The sequence below is a fragment of the Microtus pennsylvanicus genome, chromosome 8, assembly GCF_037038515.1.
Source record: "Microtus pennsylvanicus isolate mMicPen1 chromosome 8, mMicPen1.hap1, whole genome shotgun sequence".
NCBI classification, from domain to species: Eukaryota; Metazoa; Chordata; class Mammalia; order Rodentia; family Cricetidae; genus Microtus; species Microtus pennsylvanicus.
Genome location: NC_134586.1, coordinates 20,033,920 through 20,055,657, shown reverse-complemented (window position 1 = coordinate 20,055,657; position 21,738 = coordinate 20,033,920). Strand labels below are relative to the sequence as shown.

The following is a 21,738-nucleotide window of genomic DNA, read 5'->3' as shown; positions in this document are numbered from 1 at the left end:
AAAAGGAAAGCATTTAATTGGGGGGCTTGCTTACAGTTTTAGAGGCTTAGTCCATTATCAACATGGTAGGGAGCATCTCAGCACACATGGCACTGGAGAAGAAGAGAGCTACATGCTAATCTGCAGGCACGCGCGAGCACACACACACACACACACACACACACACACACACACACACACACACACGGGGAGAGAGAGAGAGAGAGAGAGAGAGAGAGAGAGAGAGAGAGAGAGAGAGAGAGAGATATCTGGGTGGGGTGTAAGTTTTTGAAAACTTTAAAGGCTACCCCCATTGACACACTTCCTCCAGGAAGGCCTTGAGCCTTAATCCTTTTAATTCTATCAAAGAGTTCCACTCCTGCTGACTAAGTTTTCTAAAATATTAGCCTTTAAGGGGACATTACCACAAAAGAGTTTTTACTGGGGTTACTAACAGGAACACAGGTGAGGGGTTACTTAGAGGGAGCAGGGATAATTTAAAGCAGCTACATCTCCAGAAAGGTTACCCCAAGGTGACTACTGAAAGCTGGATCCCTGGAGCTTTCTACACCACCTGCAGGCGTGGTCGTAACATCTTTGCTTTCCACAGGTGGTTGAGTTTCCGCCCCTGGAAATTGTTTATTCCTTTTGTACTGTTGGGTAGGGGCCTTGTAAATCTTTTAAGTTTTTTACTCTCTTGGATGGATATATGACCTTTTGTTTCCCTCCAGAGGCTCATGCGCCTTCTTTTCTATACTGGAAGAATGTTTCAGTTTGGAGAAGGAAAATGCCATGTAGTACACTGTCCTCAAGGTTTCATTGTACATGATGTCTTTCATATTCTTGGTTAGATTTGTTCATAAATATTGGACATATTCACACACACACACACACACACACACACACACACACACACACACACACACAATGTGTAGGTAACATTCCCTCCAGTTGTTATGACCCTACAGGTGTCCTCACTAACTCTAGTCAGGTGATCCCAGCAGAACAACCAGTCAGGTACTGCTACCTAAAACCCTGTAATGAGTTACAGTTTTGTACAGAGAGAAAGCTAAAGTGTCAGTAATGACTCAGTCCCCTATCAGGTCTGGCATCTGGTGCCCATCCTTGATTTCCTCTGTTGCTTTAGTCACACTTAGTTGCTCTTCCTGATCACACAGCACATCTCTACCTTATGAGTCTTTTTTTTCCTTGTCGAGACATTTATGTCATGAGCTCCCTCTTATACTTCAGGCCTTTGCTTAAATGTCACTGCTGCATGAGATTATCCTTTCAATCCTTCCTGTCCCCAGCATCGTGTTCTGGATCCCCTGACCCTTCTCTCTCTCTCTCTCTCTTTATTTTTTTAAAAAAACCCTCTTATTTATTTATTTATTTATTTATTTATTTATTTATTATTTTGGTTTTTCGAGACAGGGTTTCTCTGTAGCTTTGGTGCCCGTCCCTGGCCTCGAACTCCCAGAGATCCGCCTGCCTCTGCCTCCCGGGTGCTGGGATTAAAGGCGTGCGCCACCACCGCCCTGCCACCTGACCCTTCTCTAGTCCTTACAGCTCCCACACTTATCACCTTCTTGGTTCTCATATTATGTTCATCTATTATGTCTGTGTACATTGTTTGATTATATTATAAAGGTACTGTGTCTTTCCCATCAATCACAAGAGTAACTGGTTAAATGTGCGTAGGGACTGTGAAAATGACACTCTGAGCAGAGGAACCATTTGAGGAAGAAGCAGATCTCACCACTCAAATGCTGGATATTTTCAAATTTTGCTGTATCCTGGCAGGAAAACTGTTCTCAACTTGTGGGTCATGGCCCCCTGGAGGGTGACCGTTACCCTTTCATACAGGTTGTCTATCAGAAAACACAGATATTAGCTGGACATGGTGGCACATGCCTTTAGTTGCAGCACTTGGAAGGTAGAGGCAGGGGGATATCTCTGAGTTTGAGCTTAGCCTGGTCTACAGAGAAAGTTTCAAGACAGTCACAGTGACACAGAGAAAGCCTGTCTTGAAAAACACAAAAACAGAGGAAAAGAGAATCTTTATAGCAACAAGAAAACACAGATATTTACATTATGATTCATGACAGTAGCAAATGGTTATGTTACAAAGTAACAATGAAAATAATTTTATGGTTGGGGTCACCACAACATGAGGAACTGTATTAAAGGGGCACAGTATTAGGAAGGTTGAGAACCGCTGGTCTAGAAGATCTTGGTTCCAAATTCTTTAACTGCACAAGTGGAGAACTGGGTAGTTTTTCTTGCCTGTAAAGAATCTTAGCAAACCCAGAAGCCCATGTGAAAGTTGATGCAGAAACTTTCTGTTTCTATCATTTTCTCCAGCTTCTTCCCACCTTTTTGTCCTCAATTCAAATTCATTACTACAGCAGGAACACTAAGCCAGACCAAAGAGTATATAGCATTGCTTTCCTGGTACAAGTGCTAGGCTTGAGGCAGCGAACAGGTTGAGAATGACAAAACGCCCTTCGGTTAGCCTCTCAACCTTGTACTCAATAAATCTATTACTAATTCAGGACTCTTTTCTGCTTCCTGTCTCCTCCGATTTCTGATCATTCCCTGAGAACGTTCCATTGAGTGTGTTTCTGTGTCGAGTTGACAGAGCCCTTGTTAACTTTAACCTAGTCTCCCTGCCTCCACTTCCACCTGTTTCTCTCCCTCTTTGGTTTTGGAGGATTCTAGTTATGGTTTAGGTGCCCAAATTTGAGTTTAAAGGTGAAAAAAAAATGAAGCAAATTATTTACTTGCACTTAAACAAAGCTCTAAGATTTCTATAATGAAAACTAGGAAGAATAAATAGAAAACAATGACCTCAGACTTGAAATAATGCCGTTTAATGAGTAGAAAGGAAGTGAAGCTGTCAAGAAGTCATTGTGATTGAAGACTCTTCAGGATGTCAGGCAGTTGGTTGGTCATGGCTCCCTGTTAGGATGGTGACCAGAGGAACAGTTTGTTCAAAGAAATAGTTTCCTGAGATTTAAGACATAGTTTAAACAATAAATACACATGTGTATATTTCTCCTTATATACATATATATACCCAAATCTGTAAATATAACATGCCTGCTGATGTGTAAGTATGTGTACAAATATATTTATAACATGTTAAATTACTAATAAAAAGAGAGACTTTAAGAAGCATATGTGAAGGCGTCAATGCAATGTCCTTACTTTTCTTTATGCTCTGCTGTCTTATTGGGAATTTGAAACACTATTGATGCTGTAAGAATCAAGGGCGTATTCATCTGAAAAATAAGAAAAACAGTTGTCTTTAAAAATCTTCAACTGGCCGGGCGGTGGTGGCGCACGCCTTTAATCCCAGCACTCGGGAGGCAGAGGCAGGTGGATCTCTGTGAGTTCGAGGCCAGCCTGGTCTACAAGAGTTAGTTCCAGGACAGGAACCAAAAAACTACAGAGAAATCCTGTCTCAAAAATCCAAAAAAAAAAAAAAACCAAACAAACAAAAAAACCAAAACCTCCAACTGTGTGTAACTAGACTGTGGCAGACCATACAAAGACTATTTAATGATTAAATATTAAATATTATCTTTCCACTAATTTTCCAAGAAAAGTAATCACTCATGTATTTTATCAATCCTTAAATATTCTACTAAAGTAAGTCATGTGATGGAATGCTTTAATTAGTAAGGACAGACTGTTCATCTACTCCTTGATAGATTTTCATGAGCTGACCTTCCAGGGGACGTGTCACGGTCCCCACAACACACTGTTTTTGAAACATAATCCATTATATTTGTCCTATAAGGGTTTTCCCGTCAGTTCTTAAGTCAAAACCATAGAAGCAGCATCTAATAGTAAATCTTTGATTTGGTAATGACAAAAATGAAAAAGGCTTGGAAGGTTAGCACCATTTATATTTCAAGTTAAGGATGAGTCTTTTCACAATTCATCAAAGAGATTTTAAGTGTTAGGATATCTTGGGAACTGGCACAGTCAGAACTCACATCATGTAATAATTAAAAAAAACCCATCACTTGATCACTTTTTGAAGACAGAGTGATGATTTGGGGGAATTCAGTGGCTCAGAGTGTGAGCTACAGCAATAATCAAGGCTGGGAAGTGGTTGCTTACCTTTCTCGTAACTGTAGACCGTGACTGGGGCAGGCTGGATGTTGGACACAATGTTTGTTTGCTCAACAGAGAAGGTGAAGCTGGTTGGTGCCTTGGAAACCTATGAAGACACGAATGATCATCAAGTCCTAGTAGGTCCGAAAAAAGAAAATCACTGAGAAACTTACCCCACAAGCATGCCATCTACCTGATTAAAACATAAAGCAAAGCCCACCACTATCTTATATAATAGCAAAATAAAATAAAAAAATAAGATAGCAAAATAGTCAGCTGATGTTAAATCATGTAAACACTTAAGTCATACTGCTTAGCTGAACATGTTAGAGAATTGTGAACTATTGTATGATTCAGAAGGCCTACTCGTGAGTACGCATCCAAGACAAATCATGTTATTATCTTGAAAAGGCACTGCCATGCTCACTTCAACATTGGTCACAATAGCTAAGGTACAGAACTAACTCGAAGTAACCCATGTTGATGGAGACAGAAACTGTGGTATGTTAACAGCAGGAAATTATTGGGCCTTTTAGAAGGAGGATGTCTTCCAGCATCAACAGTGGAAGTCTGTGAGGACAGGGAGAGTCAGTTTCCTTCTGGGGTGTGGTCTCTGGTAGGTTGACCATGCAACAGGGGATGGTTCCATACCCGTGTGCATAGGGGTAGCACTAATTAGACCCAGTGAGTTATTAAAAAGAGGACATGGAATTGAGAGGGTGTGTGGGTGGGGTTCCTGGAAGGAAGTGTGGGGGAATAAAGAGTAACTATGATCAAAATATGTCATATACATGTACAAAACTCAGAAGAAATTTTAAAATATTATACTAAAAAGGTAATTATATGGTGAGTATTGTTAGTTTGTTTATAATAACTTGCAATGCATATGTATATAAAAATGTCACAGTATACACTTATATATATACAGTTTAAACAATAGTCAGGTTATCCTTCATTGGTGTTCAAGCTGTGGAAGATTAATTATTCATCTCTGAAAATGACTACATTACATGCATTAAGGAATGAAGATGCCTGTAAACACAAGAACTATCTAGTCAAGTAACCATGACTTACACAAAATAGCTTGTTAATATAAATGATATGATTAGCGAGGCAGAACACTGACTATATTCAGTGTCTCATTAAAACAATAAGCTCTTTCACACACATCTACAATACATAGAAGCTTTCAAACACCCTTCAGAAAACAAAGCCGTGAAACGAAGCATGAAGAAAAAACCATTGTTGCTGGACTTACATTTTTCAAGTAGAAAAGAACGTGGCCCTTCTTTATGTCTGTCTTCATTACTTGGCCATTGTATTTAAGCTTTGAAGAAATTGACAGGAAGGGATGAGGATCAGGCATTAGAATTCCCAAGAATCCCCTCTAGAAACGAGCACTGTGCCTTCTATTTAGGACAATGTCCCTTGTACCGCAGGGTTTCTGTGAGTATACAAGGGACTGGGTAAAGAAATACACACTGAGCAATGGGCATCATGACTGTGCTGCTGCAGAGAGGGAATAGAATTCCTCCAAACACGACATCTGAAGAAGTATGCTCGGATGAAGAATTCCATTATTTAGTTTGATTTTTTTTTAATGCATTCTCATTATGTCTATGCCAGGGAACAGGGCCATTCCTCTTTACCTCCTCGATGGATGAGAGGGCAGGAGTAAACCCAGAGAGCATCTTCACATCCACAAGGACCACACCGGAGCTTTCGTGAGTCCCCGTATACCTGAAATGAAAAAGCAAACCTTATTTCTACATGGATTTAGAAACATGAGCTCTCTCAGCAAGGATGGCAGGTGGACAGATGCACCAATAAGCTCAGGTCTGGAGATCTGGCAAATGTTGGAAGGGAAGGGTCTGGAAAACTCCATTCTCGAATGTCAGAGAATAATCACAACCGAGTCACAGTGTACAACATGACATTAGCTGGTGCGGATGATGAAGTCTGTGGACACAAAGTCTCCCTAGTCTCCCAAAGTCAGACAAATGCCTTTATGTTAGGTAGGTTCCCGTTAGCCTTAGGTTTGCCAGCACCAGGGAGGTCTTCATTGTTCTCTGTCAGCAAGGCAACAGCTCACGGGTTATACCTGAGGAACATGAACCATACATGTATACAGCAAGGTCTAGCTGCTAAACCAGGTTCTGAAAGGGCAATGACATGCCTGTGGGGTAGAATATCAGCCTTCAACACGGGACACGCCTGTGGGGTAGAATATCAGCCTTCAACACGGGACACGCCTGTGGGGTAGAATATCAGCCTTCAACATGGGACCCGCCTGTGGGGTAGAATATCAGCCTTCAACACGGGACACGCCTGTGGGGTAGAATATCAGCCTTCAACACGGGACACATCTGTGGGGTAGAATATCAGCCTTCAACACGGGACACATCTGTGGGGTAGAATATCAGCCTTCAACACGGGACACGCCTGTGGGGTAGAATATCAGCCTTCAACATGGGACGCGCCTGTGGGGTAGAATATCAGCCTTCAACACGGGACGCGCCTGTGGGGTAGAATATCAGCCTTCAACACGGGACACGCCTGTGGGGTAGAATATCAGCCTTCAACACGGGACACGCCTGTGGGGTAGAATATCAGCCTTCAACACGGGACGCGCCTGTGGGGTAGAATATCAGCCTTCAACACGGGACACGCCTGTGGGGTAGAATATCAGCCTTCAACATGGGACACGCCTGTGGGGTAGAATATCAGCCTTCAACACGGGACACGCCTGTGGGGTAGAATATCAGCCTTCAACACGGGACACGCCTGTGGGGTAGAATATCAGCCTTCAACACGGGACACGCCTGTGGGGTAGAATATCAGCCTTCAACATGGGACACGCCTGTGGGGTAGAATATCAGCCTTCAACATGGGACACGCCTGTGGGGTAGAATATCAGCCTTCAACATGGGACACGCCTGTGGGGTAGAATATCAGCCTTCAACACGGGATGCACCTGTGGGGTAGAATATCAGCCTTCAACACGGGACGCACCTGTGGGGTAGAATATCAGCCTTCAACACGGGACACGCCTGTGGGGTAGAATATCAGCCTTCAACACGGGACACGCCTGTGGGGTAGAATATCAGCCTTCAACATGTGCCTCACCATAGTCACCATCACTCAAACCTGCTTTTTTTCATTCCTAGCTGAAATAATTCTTATATATAATTCTCTAACCCAGGAGTGGATAGCAAAATGTTACCCTTACATGAGGGTCACTGTGAGGTTAAACTTCGTCTGGAATACATCCGAAGAGTTGCTTTCCTCCATTCCCACGGAAAGAGAAAATCCTGATGCCTTCTTAGGAAGCGGCACATTGTACCTGAGGGTGGCCTAGAAAGGAGAACACCATGAAAATCACCCTGTAGCAAGAACTGAAGGACCCATCGTCTATGCTCCACCACCAATGTGCTGTCCGCCATTGTCATCAGGGAGACACAGCGTGATGATGTAATCTGACCAGGCTAGAACATGAGACAGCGTGGTGATGATTTCTGACTAGGCTAGAACATGAGACAGCGTGGTGATGTAATCTGACCAGGCTAGAACATGAGACAGCGTGGTGATGTAATCTGACCAGGCTAGAACATGAGACAGCGTGGTGATGCTTTCTGACTAGGCTAGAACATGAGACACAGCGTGGTGATGTAATCTGACCAGGCTAGAACATGAGACAGCGTGGTGATGATTTCTGACCAGGCTAGAACATGAGACAGTGTGGTGATGTAATCTGACTAGGCTAGAACATGAGACACAGCGTGGTGATGATTTCTGACCAGGCTAGAACATGAGACAGTGTGGTGATGTAATCTGACTAGGCTAGAACATGAGACAGCGTGGTGATGATTTCTGACCAGGCTAGAACATGAGACACAGTGTGGTGATGCTTTCTGACTAGGCTAGAACATGAGACACAGCGTGGTGATGTAATCTGACCAGGCTAGAACATGAGACAGCGTGGTGATGATTTCTGACCAGGCTAGAACATGAGACAGTGTGGTGATGTAATCTGACTAGGCTAGAACATGAGACAGCGTGGTGATGATTTCTGACCAGGCTAGAACATGAGACACAGCGTGGTGATGATTTCTGACCAGGCTAGAACATGAGACACAGTGTGGTGATGCTTTCTGACTAGGCTAGAACATGAGACAGCGTGGTGATGATTTCTGACCAGGCTAGAACATGAGACACAGTGTGGTGATGTAATCTGACCAGGCTAGAACATGAGACAGCGTGGTGATGATTTCTGACCAGGCTAGAACATGAGACACAGCGTGGTGATGTAATCTGACCAGGCTAGAACATGAGACAGCGTGGTGATGCTTTCTGACTAGGCTAGAACATGAGACAGCGTGGTGATGATTTCTGACCAGGCTAGAACATGAGACACAGCGTGGTGATGATTTCTGACCAGGCTAGAACATGAGACACAGCGTGGTGATGATTTCTGACTAGGCTAGAACATGAGACACAGTGTGGTGATGATTTCTGACTAGGCTAGAACATGAGACAGCGTGGTGATGATTTCTGACCAGGCTAGAACATGAGACACAGCGTGGTGATGTAATCTGACTAGGCTAGAACATGAGACAGCGTGGTGATGTAATCTGACCAGGCTAGAACATGAGACAGCGTGGTGATGATTTCTGACCAGGCTAGAACATGAGACACAGTGTGGTGATGATTTCTGACTAGGCTAGAACATGAGACAGCGTGGTGATGATTTCTGACCAGGCTAGAACATGAGACACAGCGTGGTGATGTAATCTGACTAGGCTAGAACATGAGACAGCGTGGTGATGCTTTCTGACTAGGCTAGAACATGAGACAGCGTGGTGATGCTTTCTGACTAGGCTAGAACATGAGACACAGCGTGGTGATGCTTTCTGACTAGGCTAGAACATGAGACAGCGTGGTGATGATTTCTGACCAGGCTAGAACATGAGACACAGCGTGGTGATGTAATCTGACCAGGCTAGAACATGAGACAGCGTGGTGATGATTTCTGACTAGGCTAGAACATGAGACACAGCGTGGTGATGTAATCTGACCAGGCTAGAACATGAGACAGCGTGGTGATGATTTCTGACTAGGCTAGAACATGAGACAGCGTGGTGATGATTTCTGACTAGGCTAGAACATGAGACACAGCGTGGTGATGTAATCTGACCAGGCTAGAACATGAGACACAGCGTGGTGATGATTTCTGACCAGGCTAGAACATGAGACAGCGTGGTGATGCTTTCTGACTAGGCTAGAACATGAGACACAGCGTGGTGATGTAATCTGACCAGGCTAGAACATGAGACACAGCGTGGTGATGTAATCTGACCAGGCTAGAACATGAGACAGCGTGGTGATGATTTCTGACCAGGCTAGAACATGAGACAGCGTGGTGATGCTTTCTGACTAGGCTAGAACATGAGACACAGCGTGGTGATGTAATCTGACCAGGCTAGAACATGAGACAGCATGGTGATGATTTCTGACTAGGCTAGAACATGAGACAGCGTGGTGATGTAATCTGACCAGGCTAGAACATGAGACAGCGTGGTGATGATTTCTGACTAGGCTAGAACATGAGACAGCGTGGTGATGCTTTCTGACTAGGCTAGAACATGAGACAGCGTGGTGATGTAATCTGACCAGGCTAGAACATGAGACAGCGTGGTGATGCTTTCTGACTAGGCTAGAACATGAGACAGCGTGGTGATGCTTTCTGACTAGGCTAGAACATGAGACAGCGTGGTGATGTAATCTGACCAGGCTAGAACATGAGACAGCGTGGTGATGCTTTCTGACTAGGCTAGAACATGAGACAGCGTGGTGATGCTTTCTGACTAGGCTAGAACATGAGACAGCGTGGTGATGCTTTCTGACTAGGCTAGAACATGAGACAGCGTGGTGATGTAATCTGACCAGGCTAGAACATGAGACAGCGTGGTGATGCTTTCTGACTAGGCTAGAACATGAGACAGCGTGGTGATGCTTTCTGACTAGGCTAGAACATGAGACAGCGTGGTGATGATTTCTGACTAGGCTAGAACATGAGACACAGTGTGGTGATGATTTCTGACTAGGCTAGAACATGAGACACAGCGTGGGGATGTAATCTGACCAGGCTAGAACATGAGACAGCGTGGTGATGATTTCTGACCAGGCTAGAACATGAGACAGCGTGGTGATGTAATCTGACTAGGCTAGAACATGAGACAGCGTGGTGATGCTTTCTGACCAGGCTAGAACATGAGACAGCGTGGTGATGCTTTCTGACCAGGCTAGAACATGAGACAGCGTGGTGATGATTTCTGACCAGGCTAGAACATGAGACAGCGTGGTGATGCTTTCTGACTAGGCTAGAACATGAGACAGCGTGGTGATGCTTTCTGACTAGGCTAGAACATGAGACACAGCGTGGGGATGATTTCTGACCAGGCTAGAACATGAGACAGCGTGGTGATGATTTCTGACCAGGCTAGAACATGAGACAGCGTGGTGATGCTTTCTGACCAGGCTAGAACACTTCTTACCAGCGGCATTCCTCAAGAAACTCCGGCTGCCAGCTATGCTCATGCAAAACCGTCGGAGGGCAAATTTAATTATAAAAAGCTTTAATTTGTATATCTGCACTTGTATGAGTATGCATTGTATGGAGAGAGGAGAGAGAGAGAGAGAGAGAGAGAGAGAGAGAGAGAGAGAGAGAGAGAGAGAGAGAGAGAGAGAGAGAGAGAGAGAAGCTAGACAGGGGATCATGAATGGAAAGCAGAACTCTTATTTGGGAGGGGATAAAGGATTGCAGGTGGCATGAAAGGGGAGAAAGATAAACAACAAGACATTGTGAAAATGCTATCATGAATCCTATTACTCTCCATGCCAACTTTATTACTTTTTTAAAGAAGTATTTTATTTTATGTGTATGGGTGTTTTGCCTGCATGTATGCACTTCATGTGTGCAGTGCCCAAGGAGGCCAGAAGAGGGTGTCAGATCTCCTGTAACTGGCATTGCAACCACCATGTGGGTGCTGAGAATCAAACCCAGGTCCTCTAGAGGAGTAGCCAGTACTCTTAATCACTGAATCATTTCTCTAGTCCCTGTGTGTTAACCTTGCAATTAATAAAAATGTGAATAACCTCAGTGTAACATATCCTGCATTTTTTGCTACAGATTATAAAACTGTGAGGGAAGTAGAAACAATCACAGAAAGAGTCAAATGACAAAACTCTTCACATGTAACTGGTCGGAACTCTCACAGGCAAGCTCAGCTCTCCCTCTGTGGAGGGTTTCCGTTACCTGGATGAACGCACAGCCTTCTCCTTCTACGTCAACAGTGTATTGCCCATGCCTTGTGGATAATTTTGAGCGCTGTACCAGAAGGCGGTTATTGTTGTTGACAGGGAAAACCTCCTCAGAGTCTTCAGTGCTCAAGGTGACAGTGTTTTGAGAGTTAGAGCCAGTTAACTTCATGTATTGGGTTAGGGCGAGAAGGCACACTGTGGTGTCCTGCATGGAACAGGGGTGCAAGGTCAGGCACTGTTGACCATGGACTTTCAGCCCATTTCTGCAAACATTCCTGAAGCTGGTGATGGGCTAAGAAACAATGCCCGGGGAAACAGAGAATGTTCACAGGTGTGAGTTGTTGCCAATTTGTATTCTTTAACAAATCTTAATTTGCTTTTTATTTTTCTAAAAATAATCACCCCCACTGCTGAAAATCATGAGAAATCTCGTTAGAAAGTGAAGGTGTGCTAAGTGTGACGACCGCACCTCTGTCCCCTCATCTTCAAAGAGGGACAAAAGCCAGAAGAGGGTCTCTGGCAATTCAACAGCCTGCTATCTTATGGGGACTAGGCCTTATAGGAGGAGAGAAAGGGACATTGTCTTTGTTAAATGAAATTCCCCTGACTTTCATTTTTTCCTGCTAGGGAAGGAATCCTTCATTACTTCATGGCCATTTATTTTCTTGTTTTCTGTTCCCCAGCCTTTGCTTTCTCTCATGTGGAGCTGACAGAAGCAGAGGGAAATCTTTGGTCTTCACTGACATGTGGTTTGATTGTGTCAACAGATAGCTATTGTACCAAGACTCTGCTCTTACAGAAAAAATCTCTTCTAGACTTACACTCTGCTTTCCAGTGTGCAACGGAGACACAGAAAACCTGAATTCCTTAAAACTCATTTATCATCTAAAATAAAGTCTCCTTGTGAGAGTGTCTGAAACACAATGGCGAGCCCATGACAAAATAAAACCGGATTTAGAATATCAAATGTGGGGATTGGAGATATGGCTCAGATGTTAAGGGCACTGTAGCTCTTGCAGAGGACCTAGGTTCGATTCCCAGAACCCACGTGGTGGCTCACAACCATCTGTAACCCTAGATCAGGGTAATCCGTCAGGCATGTATGTGGTGTACACACATGCATACAAAACATTCTTACACACAAAGCAAAATAAATCTTTAAAAAGAATATCAAGTATTCTCCACCCCAGAATCTGTTTTTATGACCATGATTGCTGTCATCTAGACTGGCATCTTCGGCATTAAACACATTCACCTCATAGCAGGATAATCACCTGTGTGGCAGAGAAGCCTCCATGGGAATTCATCCGCTGGGCAAGCCACTGCACAATCTTACTGGCATAATCGAGGTCCCGAGTGCCCTGAGAAATGACAGCCAACAGCACATAGCATGTCATCTCAGTATCGCCAGAAAGTGCCGGAGGAATGAAAGATGGAGAGCCTTCTGCTTGGTGTTTCTCTTCTTTTCCCCAATATATCACATTATCTGAGAAAGCAGGGAGAAGTCAGTCTCTATAAAAAGAATTTTCACAGTCCTAAAACAAGCTCCTATAAGGTACACAGGTTCTATTCTGTGGATTCCTCTTGTGGCCTGAATTTTAAAATCATATCCTGAAGCCTTGAGCTCAGAATGTGACTGAATTTTGGGATAGGTTCTTTAGAGGGATGCTATAGCTAAGATGAGTTTTCTAAGGGGCCACACAGCCCAGTTTGATGGTGAGTATGAGAAGAGGAGATATGGACTTACAAAAGGGCACCAAGGCTGTCCTCATACAGAGGAAACACCACAAGAGGGCAAAGGGCAAAGTCCCCACACTTCCTCCTGTTCGGATATTAGACTTTTACCCTCTAGAGAAAAAAAGTGTTCTGAGGTTTAAGTTAGCAAGTCTGTGGCAATTTTCCATACAGACCCTGGAAAATAAATATGGCGTCTCCTTGGGGTCATAAGCAGTTTCAGGAGTAATTATTATTGTCTGTGGCATGCTCAAATTCCTTTACTTTGTTTGAGAAAAAATTCAGTGGCAAAGAGAAAGAGGGAGATTAAATATCTGATACTCTTTAAGACATGACGTGATCTGTAGGAGAAGCAGGAGCTCCTTGGTGGAGGCGGGCTCTGATCCTACCCAATGAGAGCCGCACTTGGTTTTCAGGAGTTTCTCTTCTCGCAAAGGCAGATGGTAGTAAGACTTACTTATTTTTGTAGCCGATTGATCCAGGATCGAGAGTAAGGATTTCACTTGCTGTTCTTTTCCAGCCAAGGCAAACACGTAAGCCAGGATAGCTTGAGTGTGGCCGTTGGTGACGCCCTTTGTGTATGCCTCCTCCAGACAATAGAGACCATTGCGGAGGGCAGGAAACTAGTGGGGAGGAAGAAACGCTTGTAAGAGACTCTGAACATTGCATGAGTTTGCTGAATATGAAAGCTAAGCACTCTTGTAATGCACTTTACAATGTACACGATACATCTCCAAAACACATTATGTGTACAAATCTATCATATATATTCATATACTCTATTTTTACATACAAACTATCATATATATTCACATGATCTATTTTTAAAGCATCATAAAAATAATTTGGACTATTTTTGGTATGGGGGAAACAAAGTTTAATGCATAAAATGAGTTTTAATATTTTACCTATAATATAAACTTGTTCCATGTCGCAAAACATACAATTGTATGTGTGTGGATGGGTGTGTATCCATGTGTAAGTGTATGTGGCACGGTGCTCAGAGGATGGATCTGGGTGCCAACTTGAAGACCACCAATTACCTCATTTGGGACAATGCCCCTCTTTGGCTGGGGCTCAGGAATTATATTAGCCTTCCTTGCCAGAGGGCCCCACGGATCCTCCACTCTCTGTCTCCTCAGACATAGGATTACAGACATAGGATAACATATGCCGCCATGTTAGCCTCCATCTATACACAGGTTCTAGGAACAGAACCCAGATTCTTCTCATGCATGTGAGGCAAATATGTTCCTAACTGAGCCATCTCCCCAGATCACACACAGGACTTTTAGACCTAAAGTGTTTTACTCTCATGCTTTAAATAGAGGTTTGGTTTCAAGATACACTAACACCCTTGAAAACACACAGTATCTCCTTTGGGAACAGATTTGGTAAACGAGGAGTGTGTGGATTGAGACCATTCTGAAATGCTTCAGAGACTTGAGAACAAACTTCCCTGAGAGCATTCTTCTTCATTGATAACTGACTTTGTTTTTGATTCTGGGTCTTGCTGCATAGACAAGGCTGGCCTCAAATGTCATGATCTTTTGCCTTGATTTGATGAACACTGGAGTTACCACTGAACGCTGGTGTGTGCCCTCATGCCCGCTACAACAGAGGTCCATTATCTGAAGTTTATGGCTGCATTCAGGGAACATATAAGTACCTGAGACCTTATTGAAAAAAATTTTTTTTTCATGAGTGTATCCAACCTGGGCAAACCTCAGTCCTACTGGTGAACCAAAAGAATTTTGAACATCACTGGTTTAAAGGATAGTAATGGGTGAATTGTTTTGGTATATTTTCTCGTCTAAGAATTTCAAGCCATTCGGAAAGCAGGTTCTATCTAAGGTTCTTTCAATTAAGCGAAGCCAGAGATGATGGGAATTCATACACTGGAATCGAATCCAACTTCAAGGAACGCCCCAACGACGTGTGCAGTGAGCGCAACATCCTCTTCATCGCTGCCCTGAAACAAAGGGACAGTGAGCAGTACAGGATCACAGACCACGAAAGAGCAGCTGCTTCTGAACTGAGACTCACCAGGAAAAAAAATGCTTGAACAAACATTTCTATTCACGAAAACTTGCTAACCTGTAGTTTTTAAGTTAGGGAAATAGTAGTTGTGCTATCTGGGTGAGTTTCCATCGACACTCAATAAAATTGTGAAACAAAACATAAGAATTTTAAGCTTACTTGGTTGTACATAAGTGTATAGTATTATGTGGCCTGGTGTCTGGCCTGAATTCTGAGCAATGACTCACATGGCTGCTTTGTATTAATTTGAAGAAAGCAAAGAAACATTTTGCCTATGGGGTGAGACAAAGAAATGATAGATTTCATGGAAACTCCTGCCCAAGCGGCAGTTACAATGGTGTCTTACTCAGGGCTCTACCTCTGTGGGGAACACCATAACATTTGCACACAATTGGTCCCCATAAGCTCATAGGGAGTGGTACTATAAAAGGCCTGGCTTTGTTGGAGTATGTGTGGCCTTGTTGGAAGAAGTGTGTCACTGTGGGGTGGGCTTGGAGGTCTCCTATGCTCAAGCTATGTTCAGTGTAGACAGCTCACTTCCTGATGCCTGTGCATCAAGATGTAAAACTCTCAGCTCCTTCTCCAGCATCATGTCTGCCTGCAGGCTGCCATGATGATCGTGGACTAAACCTCCGAAACTGTAAGCCACCTCAGTTAAATGTTTTCCTCTATGAGTTGCCCACCTCTGTGTCCTACCTAACAACCTGTGACCAAGAGATAAAACTCTTTTGGAATATGAACTTAAGCATCCCCAGCCCACCAATGAACCCCTAAGCATGTCTTCAGACATCCTCTGAGTCCCGGGGCCGGGTCTCCCTGCTTTGCTGTGACCACCTCGCCAGCATTTCCACCAATGCTTTTGAAAAGTTTTCTGAGTCATGACTTTCTTTGCTCTGTTACATAAAAACTCAATCAAATTGTTGCAAAGTTGGAACACGGAATTTGGGGTTATCTAAATCTGTGTTCCTGGACCATGGTCACTCACGCTGGGCTTCAGAATAAACTATCTCCTATTCTTTTTGAGGCAAGAGCTGGGTTTTTGGGTTAACATGCTCTACCAGCCGAGCCGCATCCCCAGCCTGTGGCCATGATTTAAACGTCAGGACTAAGGCACAGAAAAGAACTCCTCACACATTCAAGACCTGCTCCTGTCTGACTCCAAATTACCAGGAGCTTTCTTGGCTGAGTCCCTCTTTTCTCCTCTTCCCAGTTTGATGATTACAGAATCCTGACTGTAGAAAGACAGAGTTTGAAGAAGGCGAACGGAAGACTCATGCAGGGTTATGTCTAGGCTCTGGTTAAACATTCGTGAAGCAGCGCTGATGCCCACGGAAAGGACGCAGGGGACCCGTGACTTCTGCAGACTCAAAAGGTGTAGCATTCCCAAGGAGGGAGCACTCCCGATGAGGGAGGACAACAGAGACAGATGACCCAGGGAAACAGGGAAAGGACGCCTCACTGTGGGTCCCTTACCTCCCAAGCATTGTTGACAAGCTTGTCATCCCTCCCAAAGCACCCGTTCGGTCTCTGTTTTCTCGAAAGCCAGATTAAGGTCTGTTTGGGGACTGACTCTTCAACGAAAATATATTCCTTCATTTTTTCAAATGTCTTGAAAGTAAGGGCACTGAGCCTGTAATGGGGATCAACAAAGCAAAAGTTAAAGGGAAAGATGATGTCAGCTGCTCAACAGGTTCATCAGTGTTGTTCCCTTTGGGTAATGCATTCGTACAACTTGTCCAGTGTTGACAGTTACTAGTCTTGATTGACAGTAGCCCTTTCATTGGAGTCAGTAAATATGATGATCAGCAAATCTCTAGAAATTAGAGCAGGTGGATTTTAGCCATCCAAAGATCTGACTGTGGAGTCCATTTGATTGCATATACCCTGAAGCAGAAATGGTATGCCATTTTGATGCCGTGGGCCTTCTAGTTTCTTTTCCCCAAATGTAAATGAGACTGAGAGGCACAGAGTAAGATGTGACAGTTGTCATGGAGCTGATGAACTGTGACATCACAGAAAGCCATCATTAAATTATCACACAGCCGAGCAAGTTGCATGAGACTATGGGGATATTGTGGCATCAGAACTGAACACATTTTGGGGTTTTGCTTTATTCTCTGTAAATCTGAGCACTAGCTGCTCTCACCTTCTTGCAAGTCATGCTCAGGAAAAATCCCTATATTAGTGAGAACAAAGCTTTTATCTCTCACCATATGCTTCCTTTCTGATTGCTCTGGCAGAACATGTCATATGAACCATCGGAGTTTTTGAAAGACAAGTGCTTCTGGTAACCTAAAACACAACATAGAAGAAAGCTGCTGATGAGCCTGGGAGAGAAGGAAAAGAACAACGCGGCCTGGGTGAATGCAAGCCCCTGGGTGTGCCCATGTGATCACTTCAGTTTTGGTTCCCGAAACTTCAGGCCGTCTACCTCTATGCACACAGAGAATGCCTTATTTAAAAGCTGTCTCAGGACTGTGCTTAGCAGTCAGTACCTATCCCCTGAGGTGGTTTTACCTTCCTAAGAAGAAAACCCAAACCTCATTTCCTCCCGGCCCTGTCCTCAATATCACTGTGACGCTGTTTGTGTAGCTTCTTTCAGCATCCAGATCCCACCACTTCACTGCGTTGGGACACAGCCAAGCAAGCAGGCCCGGGGGCTGACGAATGAGTCATTTTCAGCCACTGTTCACAACCACGACAAATAAGACCTTATTCTTAACGATTACAATTTACAAATGAGTTCGTTGATGCTAAACTCCATTACCACCAAGTTCCGAGGAGCATCTTGGAGGAGACAGGAAGGATGCAGGAGCCGGAGGATGGGAAGAGTGCTACGGAAAGCTGTCTTCAGAGATGATGTGACTATTATAACTGCGAGTTCACAGCCGCTGTGGCTACCTGGACAAGATCTCCATACGGGCAAGCCAGTCAAAATCCTGGCATAGATGGGGTTAGTGGTCTCCAGATACAGTTCTGTATTAAGGAGCTATTGACAGTGAGTTTTGCTGCAGGTGGGAGACTCATTCTTTATTGAGGGTGTGGTCACAGGTGGGTGGGTCCCTATGCCCATGCACATATGGGCTGTGCTAACTGGACTTGGTGGGTTATAAAAAAAGGACACAAGGTTGGGAGGGAGCATGTTGTGGAGGGTGAGGTGGGAGCTGAAGGGGAGACATAGAGGTGGACATGACCCTATTTTATTATATGCATGTATGTATGAATAAAGAAAATTTAAAATAAAGATGAGTTCACAATTTGAAACTATAGTTATACAACATTAGGTTAAGTGATGGACACAGATGTTAAAGTCAAAAGGAGCACACAGCTAGGACCCAGAGTACCTCAAGGGTTCACATTTGTCTCAGTCGGGGACCACAAAGTAAGACTGATCACATTTGCTATCAGTTGCAATTGGCTTCATCTTTGTTGGCAGAAACTACTTATCCCCTCTTACCATTAGTTAAGAGAAGTAGAGCCCTGGATTTGACTTCTTCCGTCAGCTGCTGGGTTGCTCTCAGGTAGTCAAGTATGAAAGTGTCAGATGCTAGGTGGGCTATGTTCTGCTCGCCACACCCATAGGGCGTGCGGAGAAGGCTATCTAGATTCTGCATCGAGATGCCTAGAATGTCTCCTAAAGACAGAAAGGAGAGTCATGCACTTGTGTTAATGCTGTGCTTCTGCCTTGGCATTAGAACCTGTGGCTATTAATGCATAGTGGGAGCAGAAAACATTTAAAGTTGGCTCTAAACCGTGTAAACTGGAGGACGGAGAGGTGACTTAGCAGTTAAGAGTCCTTGCTGATGTGGGATGCCCTTCTATATATGAGTTGCTTTTATTGGTTGATTAATAAAGCTTTTTGGTCAATAGCTTAGCAGAGTAAAGCCAGGTGGGTAATCTGAACAGGTAATATAGAGAGAGTAGGTGAAGTCGAAGACACCATGTAAATACCAAAGGAGAAAGATGCCAGAACATTATCAGTAAGCCACAACCTCATGGTGATATACAGATTGATAGAAATGGGTTAATTTAGGATGGAAGAGCTAGCTAGGAATACACCTGAGCCACTGGCCAAACAATGTTCTAATTATTATAGTTTCTGTGTGGTTATTTGGGTCTGGGCATCCGGGAAATGAAAGTGGAGTCTGTATTTACACCTTGCTGCTCTGGACGCATGCCTGAATTCAGCTCCCAGTACCCATATTGGGTGGCTCCCATCTGCCTCTAACTTCCCTTCCAGGGGAACCAACGCCTCTGGCCGTCTTGGGCCCTGCACTCACGTGCACATACTGCCCTCTACACACATAATTTAAAATAAACAAAATGTATAAACAAGCCAAAGTTTCCTAGAGGGAATCTAAGGGAGGTGGTTCTTAAGTGAGGAATAGAGGGGTTTCTGGTATGAAACGTTCCTGAAGGTCTCCTTCCCACCGAAAGGAGGATGCTCAGGAAGTGGGCCCCTTGCTGGCTTGCTTCTCATTTGTGGTTTTAGATACTGATGAAATACAAGCTATAACCCACCCCTCTCCTACAGACTTCAATGCTGACGATAGATGAATAACTACTTTTAGGAAACATACCTCTTTTTTTTTTTAACCAAGAAAATCTCAGTATCACAACATATCATAATCTCCAAGAGGCTAATTTAGCATTCATATGATGGAGGAGGGTCTTCTGTCTATGTGTTACTTTCATTGGTTAATAAAGAAACTGCCTTGGCCCTTTGATAGGACAGCAGCTTAGAGAGTAGACAGAACAGAATGCTGGGAGAAAGAAGCAGATTCAGGCAGTCGCCATGACTCTCCTCTCCGAGATAGATGCAGGTTAAGATCTTTCCCGGTAAGCCACCACCTCGTGGTGCTACACAGATTATTAGAAATGGGTTAAGCAAGATGTGAGAATTACCCAGTAAGAGGCTAGAGCTAATGGGCCAGGCAGTGTTTAAAAGAATACAATTTGTAAAAAGAAAAAAGAATACAATTTGTGTGTTGTTATTTCAGGGCATAAGCTAGCCAGGCAGCCGGGAGCCAGCTGGCAGGAATGCAGCCTGCTGCACCCTCTACAGATTGGTGCTGGCCTGCCTGTGGTTCTCACTACATTCATATGTACAGGTCATACCAGGATCTCCTGTTTTCTGAGCATCTACCATTACCGACCTGCGGGAGTGCTTCCTAGAGATGCAGGTCCGGAAACTCCACATGGAAACAGGCAGAAGGGGTGGTCTGAACACCATTCCTGCCCCGATAGCTTGAGAAAGTATCTCCATTCTGTTATTGAAGAACTTATTTTCCAGACTACCTCAATCAATATTTTCAAATCACCATGACACAGAATTTGATAAACTCACCCATGATGGTGACAAAGGATCTGGCTGACCCTTTCACTATATCGCTTGGCAATTCCAGAAGTATTCGTTTTGAAACTTTAGTACCTGAAAGAAAATACCCATACAAACACTGCAAAGACTTCCCTCTACAAGTCATGGCAGCAGAATTTTGGAACAGCTGTATTAGGAAGAAAAGGCCATTGGCTAGTTTTGCCTTTGGGAAAAATAAAATTGTGAATTTGGGACGTGAGATGGCTCAGAGGGTGACGGCATGTGCCACCAAGCTTGATGATCTGAGTTCGAGCCCTGGGACCCACGGGTAGGAGGAGAGAAGGAACTCCTGCAAGTTGTCCTCTCACTTCCACACTCCCAGCGACTTGCAATGCACACTCACATACGTGCATGCACACACACACACACACATTGTACACACAAATAAAGGTAATAAAAGCTCTTTTTAAATAAGCTGAGAATTTGAGCTAGTTTAGAACAGCAAAACATCCAGAAAAAAAATGCATACTTTGTCTTAAACAGTGGTCTCCGTTTTCTATCAGTTCAGTACTTAAACTGTTTATGGAAAAAATGAAAGATATAAGACTCAGCTCATAGAAGGAATGCTTAAAGACAGAGTAGACATTAAAATCAGATTTTCACTAACCAGCTAAAATGATACTCATGATGGCCACAAATAAGGTAACTGAGGGCCAGTAATGAATTTACAGATGATTTCGTACCAAGAATATAAAAGTAACCACTATGCTAGTGAAAGTCCATTCATCAAGACCATGAGACCATCATAATAATCCAGATGGAGACTAATCTTATCAGACAAACAAGTAAACGTCACTCAGTAATGCACATTTGGTTTGCTAAAAATTATCTATCAATGAAGATGAAATGTAGGCCCATATTTCTATATGACATGGCAGCCAAGCCATCAAGGCATAGGCCACACCTGAGATGGGTCACATATCCAGCCAGGCAGCCTGTCCCTAACCTAACAAAAGGTCAGGATGTTTTGCTCCTTTCTTTGTAATTTGGAGGATGCCTTATAGAGATGCTGATTCAAGCTAGCATACAGAGCAGACAGGTAGTTGTGGATGTGAGGAAAAGCCATTCACTTGGTTACCTAGGAGACAGAATGCTAATGTATTTCCCCTAAATTAAGTTTTGGTATAAAGGCTGTTTGGAGAATAAATGAGAAAAAAATTTTC

At 43.8% G+C, this 21,738-nt stretch overlaps 1 protein-coding gene across 1 annotated transcript in view; it reads right to left on the bottom strand.

The window, feature by feature from the left end:
• Nucleotides 1-2,860: 2,860 nt before the first annotated feature.
• LOC142855973 (alpha-2-macroglobulin-like protein 1) overlaps nucleotides 2,861-21,738 on the bottom strand; it is a 44,455-nt gene continuing 25,577 nt past the window's right edge. Inside the window, exons 23-36 of the mRNA XM_075982653.1 lie at nucleotides 20,546-20,629; nucleotides 18,656-18,832; nucleotides 17,409-17,490; nucleotides 16,672-16,828; nucleotides 15,056-15,130; nucleotides 13,616-13,781; nucleotides 12,699-12,910; nucleotides 11,420-11,629; nucleotides 7,334-7,458; nucleotides 5,754-5,844; nucleotides 5,363-5,431; nucleotides 4,111-4,210; nucleotides 3,190-3,263; nucleotides 2,861-2,988 (exon numbers count right to left, since the gene is read on the bottom strand). Of these exons, the coding sequence (XP_075838768.1) occupies nucleotides 3,211-3,263; nucleotides 4,111-4,210; nucleotides 5,363-5,431; nucleotides 5,754-5,844; nucleotides 7,334-7,458; nucleotides 11,420-11,629; nucleotides 12,699-12,910; nucleotides 13,616-13,781; nucleotides 15,056-15,130; nucleotides 16,672-16,828; nucleotides 17,409-17,490; nucleotides 18,656-18,832; nucleotides 20,546-20,629 (1,601 nt within the window). The 3' untranslated portion in view covers nucleotides 2,861-2,988; nucleotides 3,190-3,210. The remainder of the gene's footprint in view (nucleotides 2,989-3,189; nucleotides 3,264-4,110; nucleotides 4,211-5,362; nucleotides 5,432-5,753; nucleotides 5,845-7,333; nucleotides 7,459-11,419; nucleotides 11,630-12,698; nucleotides 12,911-13,615; nucleotides 13,782-15,055; nucleotides 15,131-16,671; nucleotides 16,829-17,408; nucleotides 17,491-18,655; nucleotides 18,833-20,545; nucleotides 20,630-21,738) is intronic.